The sequence below is a fragment of the Somniosus microcephalus genome, chromosome 15 (assembly GCF_052327205.1).
Source record: "Somniosus microcephalus isolate GS21.2 chromosome 15, FLI_Smic_1.0, whole genome shotgun sequence".
In the NCBI taxonomy this organism is placed as follows: domain Eukaryota; kingdom Metazoa; phylum Chordata; class Chondrichthyes; order Squaliformes; family Somniosidae; genus Somniosus; species Somniosus microcephalus.
In genome coordinates this window covers 32348797-32360982 of record NC_141001.1, presented here as the reverse complement: position 1 = coordinate 32360982, position 12186 = coordinate 32348797, and the positions used below count along the sequence as shown (strand labels likewise).

Genomic DNA, 12186 nt, shown 5'->3' with positions numbered 1-12186 from the left:
ACTTCTGTGATCTTTTACACTTTTTTGGGAAGTAGAATACCTTTTAAATAATGTCATAAAATGATACTGCACAGAAGGAGGCCATTCGGCCCATCGTGCCTGTGCCGGCTCATTGAAAGAGCTATCTAATTACTCCCACTCCCCTGCTCTTTCCCCACAGCCCTGCACATTTTTCCCCTTCAAGGACATAAAAAACCTGCAAAAGGACATAGACAGGCGAAGTGAGTGGGCAGAAATTTGGCAGATGGAATATAATGTTGGAAAGGGTGAGGTTATGCACTTTGGCAGAAAAAATCAAAGAGCAAGTTATTATCTAAATGGAAAGAAACTGCAAAGTGCTACAGTACAAAGGGATCTGGGGGTCCTGGTGCATGAAACACAGAAGGTTAGTATGCAGGTACAGCAGGTGATCAGGAAGGCCAATGGAATCTTGGCTTTTATTGCAAGGGGGATGGAGTATAAAAACAGGGAAGTCTTGCTGCAGTTATACAGGGTACTGGTGAGGCCACACCTGGAATACTACGTACAGTTTTGGTTTCCATATTTAAGAAAGGATATACTTGCTCTCGAGGCAGTTCAGAAGAGGTTCACTCGGTTGATTCCGGAGATGAGGGGGTTGACTTATGAGGAAAGGTTGAGTAGGTTGGGCCTCTACTCATTGGAATTCAGAAGAATGAGAGGCAATCTTATCGAAACATATAAGATTGTGAGGGGGCTTGATCGGGTGGATGCGGTGAGGATGTTTCCACTGATGGGTGAGACTAGAACTAGGGGGCATAATCTTAGAATAAGGGGCTGCCCTTTCAAAACTGAGATGAGGAGAAACTTCTTCACTCAGAGGGTAGTAAATCTATGGAATTTGCTACCTCAGAGAGCTGTAGAAGCTGCGACATTAAATAAATTTAAAACGGAGATAGACAGTTTCCTAGCAGATAAGGGAATTAGGGGTTACGAGGAGCGGGCAGGGAAGTGGACGTGAGTCTAGGTTCGGATCAGCCATGATCCTATTGAATGGCGGAGCAGGCCCGAGGGGCCGTATGGCCTACTCCTGCTCCTACTTCTTATGTTCTTATGTATTTATCCAATTCCCTTTTGAAAGTTATTATTGAATCTGCTTCCACCACCCTTTCAGGCCGTGCATTCCAGATCATCATAACTCACTGCATATTTTTTTTTTCTTCATGTCGCCTCTTTTTTTCAAAACACCTCTATCAAATCTCCCCTTAACCTTCTCTGCTCTAGTCTCGCCATGTAACTGAAGTCTTTCATCCCTGGTACCATTCTAGTAAATCTCCTCGGCACCCTCTCAAAGGCCTTGACATCCTTCCTAAAGTGTGGTGCCCAGAATTGGCCACAGTACTCCAGCTGGGGCCTAACCAGTGTCTTAAAACAGTGCATTTCAGATCATAACAACTTGCTGTGTTTAAAAAAAAAAATGTCTCCTCATCTGCCCTCTGGTTCTTTTGCCACTTATCTTAAATTTATGTCCTCTGGTTACTGACCCCCCGCCCCCCGTTGGTGGAAACAGTTTCTGTAATTATCTGAAGTGGAGCGGGGGACAATAAATGTTTCCCCCCCCGCCTTCTTATGATGATGCAACAACTTCAGAAATCCTCAGTCTAAGCTGAGTAAGCTGACCTCAGTGCAGGCAGCATTTGTGATGCTACAATTGGACTCCAAACCCCTTGGCTCGGGAGGGTGAAAAATAGCCACGGTTGCCGCTGCTGATTTGCATCTACTGATTCCTGGCAGACAATGCAAGTGTATGGATGTCAGCTCAAGATTGGGCTTGGTTATGGTGCTCCCTATATTCGAATACCTGTCACCATTCACCGCCTAGACATGACACCTTGAAGATGTAGCAGAGGGAAGTTGCTGCTCATGGAAACACTGGTACCCCAGCGTGAGTCAGAGCCTCTGGGAGTGTGGATCAGGAGGATACTGGAGAGGGGGGACAGAGGCTGCTTGTAATTGTATTTACACACACACTGAATCATTCCAGTCCAAGGACACCCTCAAAGCCTCCTTGAAAAAGTGCAACATCCCCACTGACACCTGGGAATCCCTAGCCCAAGACCGCACAAAGTGGAGGAGAAGCATCTGGGAAGACGCCGAACACCTCGAGTCTCTTCGCCGGGAGCAAGCGGAAGCCAAGCGCAAACAGCGGAAGCAGCGCACATCAACCCAAGCACCCCACCCACCGTCTGCCCCACCTGTGACAGAGACTGTAGTTCCCGTATTGGACTCATCAGTCACCTGATAACGAATTTTTAGTGTGGAAGCAAGTCATCCGAGGGACTGTCTAAGAAGAAGAGACACTGAATCATTCTAGCCCTACTTGCAACTTGGGGAAATTTAACATTTAGAGTTTGGCATTTTCCAGGTCAGGGGACTCGCAGCAGTCTGTCAAACATGTTCAGTCAATTTTCAGGATGGTGGGGAGGGGATCTGGGTGTTTGTAGAACAAGTCCAATCTCCTCCTGTCAGATACTTTATCCAACAACAAAATAAGCATTGCTGTAGAGGGGCAAATCTTTCTCAAGACTTTTGGGTTTTTTTTGTCAGTTTTTGTAGATATAAACACCTCTATGAAAGAATGGTACTTTTATCCAGGAAAAAGATGAGTTGGATAGGGGAAGGGAATAGAAATGTTCTGAAAATCTATTGAAGGCCTGTATGTAAAAACTTGCCGTTTGAAATCTGGAAACCAGTTAAACATTCTTGACATCTGCAGTAGAGAGGCACTACACAGTAGTATGTCATTCTAAATGACAAGTTGAGCACAGTGTGGTGAACAGTTTGTCATAGTCAAAGACGTAGGAATAAACCAAAGTCTCTGGTGCTGAACCTGGTCTTCTGGCCTTGGTGAAATGCTGGCCTAACCTTCAGTTCTGGGGATAGTACATCTTGTTTGTTTTGTGAATTCTCTTTAAAGGCTATGGCGACTCCACTCTTGTACCTAAGGTTACCATCTGTGCTAGGTTGGATGGGTAGTGGGATAGGATCAATACTGAGGCCTCTTATCCTCCACTTTCCATTAACTTTCACCTCATCCAAAACTCTGCTGCCTACTTCCCATCATGCACCAAGTTCCGCTCACCCATCACCCCTTGCCTTGCTGACCTACATCGGCTCCCAGTTCCCCAACACACCAGATTTAAAATTCTCATCCTCCTGTTTAAATTCCTTCATGGCCTTGCCCCTCTATCTCTAACCCGCCTCAGAAATCTCCATTCCTCCGACTCTGGCCTCTTGTGCATTGTCGGCCATGCCTTTAACCATCTAGGCCCCACTCTGTGGAATTCCCTTCTTAAAACCCCAGTGCTTCTCCTCCTTTAAGACCCTCCTTAAAATTCACCTCATTGACTGAGCTTTTGGTCACCCCCTCCTAATATGTCCTTTTTGGCTTAGTGTCCATTTAGTCTGATTATGCCTCTGTCAAGTGCTTTGGGATGTTTTTTCAACCTTAAAGGCACTGTATAAATGCAAGTTGTTTTCTTTGCTGATTTAAAAAAAAACATCAACGCACCTTTTTCACAGATGATTTGAAACTGCTGAATTCAGTGTGACTTTCATTCTTTCTGCAGAAGGGCTATCTAAAAGACGATTTTGTGTCCAACTGAAGTCTAATCAGACACCATATGCTTCAATCAAAACCGCAGACAAAAGTGGATACTACTGAATACTCCTCCCCCAAAAAGGATAAAATAAACTTCATCTATTCTGTTTTCCTATACAAGTAGTTGCAAAGTGCTCTCGGATCAGCAGAAACCTGCCTGCCAGTGTCTGAATCTACTGAAAGTACATTGGGACTGAACATCCCCACAAGCAACATTATGGTTCAGTTACCATGTGTGAAACTTAAATATACATATATCAAAATGTTTATATCAAAATTTTGTATTAAAGCACAACAAGCCTATCCTTTTTGGAGTATCTGAATAGGGTTTGTCTATACTGTCCTTAAGTATGTGTCGGCAAATCCAGATTTGAACTTTTGTTTATTTTCAAAGTAGTACTGCACTAAAAATGATTTTACTAATACTTTAATTGAAACCTCCAAAGTCCTGTCTCAACTCATAGCAGCCACTCCAGCGGGTCGAGTGGGTTAACAGGATCTAAACCATTTTAACTGATAGGTCAAGTTCAATGTTCCCCCTAATTTTTTTGGGTGCGCGGCCCATTCACAGTTTCACACGTGCGCGAAACTTAACATTTGAAAAAGCCCGTCCCGGAATGCGCAGGACCGGCAGAGAACCGTGCGGCCACACAGCTTAGAGGGAACGTTGGTCAAGTTGTTTTACAATCTCATTAAAACAAGTGCCATTTTCTGTATCTATGAGGTGTATAAACTCTTTCTAATTCCCGAGGTGCCCAACCCATATATACTACAGTGTTGGTTATATAATTGTTCACTCGTCTAGTTTTCTAACAATATAATTTTGAATCACACTTTGAGAAATTATTCGCTATGTTCTCTTCTTCACACGTATTAGGTCAGAAAATTGTGTGAGTAATTAAGTAGTATGGAATGGCCCCTAACGGACTAAAAAGCTAATATTGGCAAGGTACATGTCTGAATGTAATAAAGGGTAATGACAAATTCTTGGGGCAGTCCATATGAATTTCTTTACACTTTATTGTTAAGTAAGTTGGCAGGAGTTCAATAACATCGATTCCCACACCAGTCTTTAGCTCGGTAGTTACAAATGAGCACAGGAAGATCTTCCAATTCTTCAGAACCAAAAGTATCCATTCTACAGTGAGTGGGAGTTTCAAGTTGCTGGACCATGAAACTTGGGTTTGGAACAGTGCAACCACATACAAGGACAGAGAACCAAAGAAATACAATGGGGAAGCCATAGGAGGCCAGGAGATTTGGTGGTGTTTGTCAGATCAGAATTGTACAGATAATGTTTAGACAAAATGTCATCTGGGAAATGGGATTTTAAATATAAAAATATAATTGGGTTTGTTACCCTTTCAAATCAACAATACCAATGAAATAATTAAAGAATGACCATTTTAAAAAGTAGGTTATTTTAGGTTGCATACTGCACATAGAATGTATATCTATACAATAATCTCTCCTTCCCACCACCTCCCCAAACAAGTCCGTGGAAAACTTGCTAGATTTTTCTTTATCTTTTGAGGACTGCAGCAGAAATTTGAAATACACAATCCCAGAGTAACTATTTTAATTAAAGTGTTTCAAAACAGTTTTATAGTTTCAAACAGGCCAACTAGATGGGCAGCAGAGCACTTCAGGGGGCCTTGGCTTGTATGGGAACCCAAGTCTGTGCTTTGCCAGTGACAGATGTTCCACATCTCCAGTCGGGGAGAGTGGGAGACCTAACGCTGAGGCTGGGAAAGTGGGAGGCTGATGCTAAGGACAAAAAACAAAAGAGTGTAGGTCTGGTAGAGCCAGGACCAAGTGTGGAGGGAACTGGGCATGGGTAGAGGCTGAAGCCTGATGTTAACTGGGAAGCTGGGGAAGAAGGTCTTTGTCCAGCCAAGAGGAGTGTCTGAGGTTGGGCTGGGAGGACAACAGGGAACCTAGATGTGGAGTGGAAAAGCAGGCTTGGTCTGCAGTAATCATGTCACAGACAAGTCATGTGTTTCCTACAGACCAATCAAATTACTAGCAGAAAGATGCAGTGAGCATGTGATTCTCGTGGACCAATTAGATTGCTGAAAAGTGACAGACTGAATGAGACAATCTGATGACCAGAAGAAGTCGAGTTCAACATTTTAATAATGTAGATAACTGAATGGATGGATGATTAAATTCTTTGTAAATGTCTGGATTTTTATAAAGAAACTATGGCCGTTCCAATTTTAACTGTAAAATGCCAGCTTTATTTGCTTTTATAAAACACTTTTTTGCTTTCATTATTATCTGTTCAAAAAACTAAATAAAAAAAAGCTTTATAATTTTTTTAATCTAATCCGAAATTTCTTCTTACACCATGCTTCATATGATATGCAACAATCTAACTGAGGAAATTGCCTGGGGATGCTGTCCCTTTCAGAGATTTTTAAACCAGGTGAATAGCCCGCTGGTAGCAAAACCCGCCTCTATTTTCCTCCCATTTATATTAATGGAAGGAAAATCCGACTGGTTCTGTAAAAGGTGTGCGATCCTCCTGCAACATTTTCCTTTCTGTGCTCCACCCGGACAATCCTCACTGTCCAGGCAGCAGAGACGAAAGACTACCCCAAAATCTCTGATGGTAAATACATAAGCACTGAGAATCAAAACATAGAAGATAGGAGCAGGAGTAGGCCATTCGGCCCCTCGAGCTTGCTCCGCCATTCAATGAGATCATGGCTGATCATCCAAATTCAGTACCCTGTCCCCGCTTTCTCCCCATATCCCTTGATCCTTTTAGCCTTAAGAAATATATCCAACTCCTTCTTGAATATATTTAATGAATTGGCCTCAACTGCCTTCTGTGGTAGAGAATTCCACAGGTTCACCACTCTCTGGGTGAAGAAATTCCTCCTCATCTCTGTCCTAAATGGCCTACCCCTTATCCTTAGACTGTGACCCCTGGTTCTGGACTCCCCGACCATCAGGAACATCCTTCCTGCATCTAGTCTGTCTAGTCATGTTAGAATTTTATAAGTTTCAATGAGATCCCCTCTCATTCTTCTAAACTCCAGCGAGTATGAGCCCAATCGACCCAATCTCTCCTCATACGTCATTCCTGCCATCCCAGGTATTAGCCTGGTGAATCTTCGCTGCACTCCCTCCATGGCAAGAACATCCTCCCTCAGATAAGGCGACCAAAACTGCACACAATACTCAAGATGTGGTCTCACCAAGGCCCTGTACAACTGCAGCAAGACATCCTTGTTCCTGTACTCAAACCCTCTTGCTACGAAGGCCAACATACCATTTGCCTTCTTAACTGCCTGCTGCACCTGCATGCTTACCTTCAGCGACTGGTGCACAAGGACACCCAGGTCTCGTTGCACTTCCCCTTCCAATCTATTGCCATTCAGATAATACTCTGCCTTCCTGTTTTTGACACCAAAGTGGATAACCTCGCATTTATCCACATTATATTGCATCTGCCATGCTTCTGCCCAATCACCCAACCTGTCCAAATCATACTGGAGTTTCTCGGCATCCTCCTCACAGCACACACACCCACCCAGCTTTGTGTCGTCTGCAAACTTGGAGATATTACATCTAGTTCCCTCGTCTAGATCATTAATATATATTGTGAATAGCTGGGGTCCAAGGACCGATCCCTGCGGTACCCCACTAGTCACTGCCTGCCACTCGGAAAAAGACCCATTTATTCCAACTCTTTGCTTTCTGTCTGCCAACCAGTTCTCTATCCAAGTCAATACCTTGCCCCCAATCCCATGTGCCTTAACTTTACACACTAATCTCTTATGCAGGACCTTATCGAAAGCCTTTTGAAAGTCCAAATACACCACATCCACTGGAGCTTGAAACACAGAACAGCACAGTCAACAGAACCACTGAGCACCGAAAGGTTCTTGCGTTTAAAGGATTCAATCACCTATTGAAGTTAAAAGCAATTTTTAAAAAATGTATTATTGGGACATGGAAGTTTTTAGCAAGGCCAGCAATTATTGCCCATCTCTAGTTGCCTTTTGAGAAGGTGGTGGTGTGGTGAGCCACCTCCTTGAACCACTGCAGTCTGTGTGGTAATGGTACTCCCACAATAGGTAAGGAGTTCCAGGATTTTGACCCAGTGACAATGAAGGAACAGATGAATTTAAGTCCTAGTCAGTATGGTGTATAACTTGGAGGCAATGGTGTTTCCATGCTGACCTTGTTCTTCTAGCTGATAAGAGGTTGTGGGTTTGGGAGGTACTATCGAAGGTGATGAAGTCAAACAAAATGTTAACCATGTTAAAAATGTGATAATGACTTCTAATAGTTCTATTTTATCCCTGGGACTTTCCAGTATCTCCTCCAGATGATCTTATCGCAAGACAGGGCAATTGGAAGTAACATGATAGTCTGCCAAATGCTGCATATATTATTTTAATTGTACTACTACAATTCTTTTTCTATTTTGACTAAATCTAATTATGTTATAATCACTAAATGCACACTATAAATGTGCTCCTACCTTTAGGTCACTTGTCCTAGAAGTTAACCAAATCTAGTATCCTAACTTGCACCAAGTCCCATTCACCAATCACCCATGTGTTCGCTAACCTACATTGGCTCCTGGTCTGGCAACACCTCAAATTAAAATTCTCATCCTAGTTTTCAAATCCCTCCCTATCTCTGTAACTTCCTCCAGCCCTACAACCCTCTGAGATCTCTGCGCTCCTCCAATTCTGGCCTCTTGCGCATCCTTGATTTTAATCGCTCCACCATCGGCGGCCGTGCCTTCAGCTGCCTAGGCCCTAAGCTCTGGAATTCCCTCCCTAAACTTTTCTAGCACTCTACCTCTCCTCTTTTAAGATGCTCCTTAAAACCTACCTCTTTGATCAAGCTTTTGGTCATCTGCCCTAATATCTCCTTATGTGGCTCAATGTCAAATTTTATTTGATAACGTCCCTGTGAAGTACCTTGAGATGTTTTACTACATTAAAGGTGATATATAAATGTTGTTGTACCATATCTTTCCTAGTTGGACTTGTAACATATTGAGTTAAGAAAATAGTTTTGTACAAATGGTATGAACTCCTGACTATTTTGACCACCATTGCTAGTCCTATCATAGACTACCTCAGGTTAATTAAAGCCTGTATTATTGTATCCATAGTGCTTCTGTAATCCTCTTTGAATTGCCTGCAAATCTCTTCCTCTATTTCTTTGGCAATACATAATGGATGTTCAATATTGTTGCATAGCCCTCATTATTTCCCATTTCAAACCAGAAGGACTCAGTCTGAAAACCACCTTTGAAAAAATTCTTTATTTCCAGTGCTGTAATCCTATGCTTAGTTAGTGATGCCTTTTCCTCTTCCCTCCTTGTTTTCTCTCTCATCCAAAAATGTTATAACTAGGAATGTTTAGTTCCTAATCCTGCGTGCGCTGAAGCCAAGTTTCTGACAACTCTATGACATCATACCTCTGCATTATACTTATTATTAACCCTCCACCATCTGCTGTAATGTATATACCTCCATCTTTCCATACTGAAGTTATTAGTTTAAATTCACATCCACAACTTTACAGTAATGCCAACCTTTGCCAAGTCTGCCTCATAATTCAAGAGACAGACTCTTAAAAATCAAGAGATTTTGTATAAAAATCATGAGTTGCTATTTTTATCCCAACCTGATCCCTTGCCGACCTTTGCTCCCAGACAGGAAGCATATTCTGTGACCTTTGCTCCTGGACAGGAAGTGCATTCGGCCATCAATAACCGAGTGCTGACATAAGAACATAAGAATTAGGAGCAGGAGTAGGCCATATGAACCCTCGAGCCTGCTCTGCCATTCAATAAGTTCATGGCTGATCTTTGACCTGAACTCCACTTTCCCGCCCTATCCCCATATCCCTTGATTCCCTTAGAGTCCAAAAATCTATCGCTCTCACCTTTGAATATACTCAATAACTGAGCATCCACAGCCCTTTGGGGTAGAGAATTCCAAAGATTCACAACCATCTGAGTGAAGGCATTTCTCCTCTTCTCAGTCCTAACTGGTCAACCCCTTATCCTGAGATCACGCCCCCCTAGTTCTAAAACTTTACTGAGGCCGAAATCGGCCACTTTGAGAATGGGGACTCCCGACTTCTCTGAAATCAAGATATTGCCAGGTTTCAGATCCCTGTGGACGATGTGGTTCTTCTGCAAAAAAGCAATGGCTATGGTCACTGTTTTTAAATCTTATAATGTAAGGAGTGCTGGGGAAAAACCCCAGCATATATCCACGTCTCAAATCCAGGTGTTGTGCTGAGCCTTAGAATGTTCTCACTAGTTATACAATAGACATCTGCCTTCATCAAGGTGAAAGGATCTACGCAGGACAACTTGTGACTTGCCAGCCACTTTGATGTCTCAGATATTCAAGTCTAGTGCTAAGTACCAGACTTTCTCACCACCAACTGCTTAAGCCAGGTTGTCAGGTAAGGCTGACTCCTTCTTCAGGTTGCTGAGTGACAGGTGGTTGTAGGCCGGGGTTCTCCCTTTCTGCAACCATCTCCGATTTTTGCCACAAATCCACGCATAGCTTGTTGGATCTCACACATGGGTCAAAGGTAGACCTTCTATTGCACACATAGTAATTTTGAATAGGTGACAAGTGTGTATAAACTCAGGAATTGTAGTGGAAGTATAAAGAGGGAAATAAAAAGGATTTTTTCCACACAAGGGGCTATTAGGATATGAAATATTTTACTACAAGTGGCTATCAAAGCTGAGTCAATCTTCACACTGAGGACACTCTCCATCATGTTGTGTGGCACTACCACCATGCTAAATGGTATAGATTCAGAACAGATCTAGCAGCTCAAAACTGGACATCCATGAGGCGCTGTGGGCCATCAGCAGCAGCAGAATTGTATTCCACCACAATCTGTAACCTGGCATATTCTTCACTCTACCATTACCATCAAGCCAGGGGACCAATCCTGGTTCAATGAGATGTGTGAGATCCAACAAGCTATGCTAGGAGTAGCACCAGATGTACCTAAAAATGAGGATCCAAACTGGTGAAACTACAATACAAGATTACATACATGTTAAACAATGGAAACAGCATGTTGTAGACAAGGCTATGCAATCCCACAACCAATGGATCAGACCAAAGCTCTGCAGTCCTGCCACATCCAGTCGTGAGTGGTGGTGAACAATTAAACAACTATCGGCAAGAGGAGGCTCCACGAATATCCCCATCCTTAATGTTGGCAGAGTCCAGCACGTGAATGCAAAAGATAAGGCTGAAGCATTCGCAATCATCTTCAGACAGAAGTGCCGAGTAGATGATCAATCTCGGCCTCCTCCTGAGGTCCCCACCATCACAGAAGCTAGTCTTCAGCCAATTTGATTCACCCCAGGTGATATCAAGAACTGGCTCAGCACACTGGATACAGAAAAGGCTATGGGCTCTGACAACATCTCGGCTGTCGTGCTGAAGACTTGTGCTCCAGAACTAGCCTCTAGCCAAGCTGTTCCAGTGCAGCTGCAACACTGGCATCTACCTGACAATGTGGAAAATGGCCCAGGTATGTCCTATCCACAAAAAAAAGCTGGACAAATCCAATCCGGCCAATTACCGCCCTATCACTCCACCCTCAATCATCAGCAAAGCGCTGGAAGGTGTCATCGACAGTGCTATCAAGCAACACTTACTCACCAATACTCAGTTTGGGTTTCGCCCAGAATCACTCGACACCAGTTTTCATTACGGCCTTAGTCCAAACAATGACAAAGGAGCTGAATTCCAGGGGTGAGGTGAGAGTGACTGCCCTTGTCATCAAGGCAGCATTTGACCGAGTGTGGCATCAAGGAGCCCTAGTAAAACTGAAGTCAATGGGATTCAGGGGGGAAAACTCTCCACTGGCTGGAGGTCGTGAAAGGCGCTTTATAAATGCAAGTTCTTTCTTTTTTTAACATACACCGGGCCTCATTTGTGGAGCAGCAGGTGAGTTTCTAACTCACACCACTGTCCACCCACCCAAAACTAGCTCGGAGTTAAAACTAGGCCCCTATCTTGATCGCCATCGGCAAGATCAGATCAAAGTCCTGCCACATCCAATCGTGAATGGTGGTGGACCATTAAACAACTAACAGCAGGAGGAGGCTCCATAAATATCCCCATCCTCAATGATGGTGGAGCCAAGTACGTGAATGCAAAAGACAAGGCTGAAGCATTCGCAACCAACTTCAGCCAGAAGTGCCGAGTGGATGATCCATATCGGCCTACTCCGAAGGTCCCCACCATCACAGAAGCCAGTCGTCAGCCAATTCAATTCACTCCACGTGATATGAAGCAACGGCTGAGCGGACAGGATACAGCAAAGGATATGGGCCCAGATAACTTCCCGGCTGTCGTGCTGAAACTTGTGCTCCAGAACTAGTCGCGCTTCTAGCCAAGCTGTTCCAGTACAGCTACAACACTGGCATCTACCCGACAATGTGGAAAACTGCCCAGGTATGTCCTGTCCACAAAAAGCAGGACAAATCCAATCCAGCCAATTACCGCCCCATCAGTCTACTCTCAATCATCAGCAAAGTGATG

At 43.6% G+C, this 12186-nt stretch overlaps 1 protein-coding gene across 1 annotated transcript in view; it reads left to right on the top strand.

Annotated features, from left to right (window-relative positions):
• The window catches only part of LOC147106614 (plakophilin-3-like), a 65082-nt gene extending 59144 nt beyond the window's left edge, over positions 1–5938 (top strand). Inside the window, exon 13 of the mRNA XM_086007624.1 lies at positions 3588–5938. Within this exon, the coding sequence (XP_085863750.1) occupies positions 3588–3623 (36 nt within the window). The 3' untranslated portion in view covers positions 3624–5938. The remainder of the gene's footprint in view (positions 1–3587) is intronic.
• The last annotated feature ends 6248 nt before the right edge of the window (positions 5939–12186 follow it).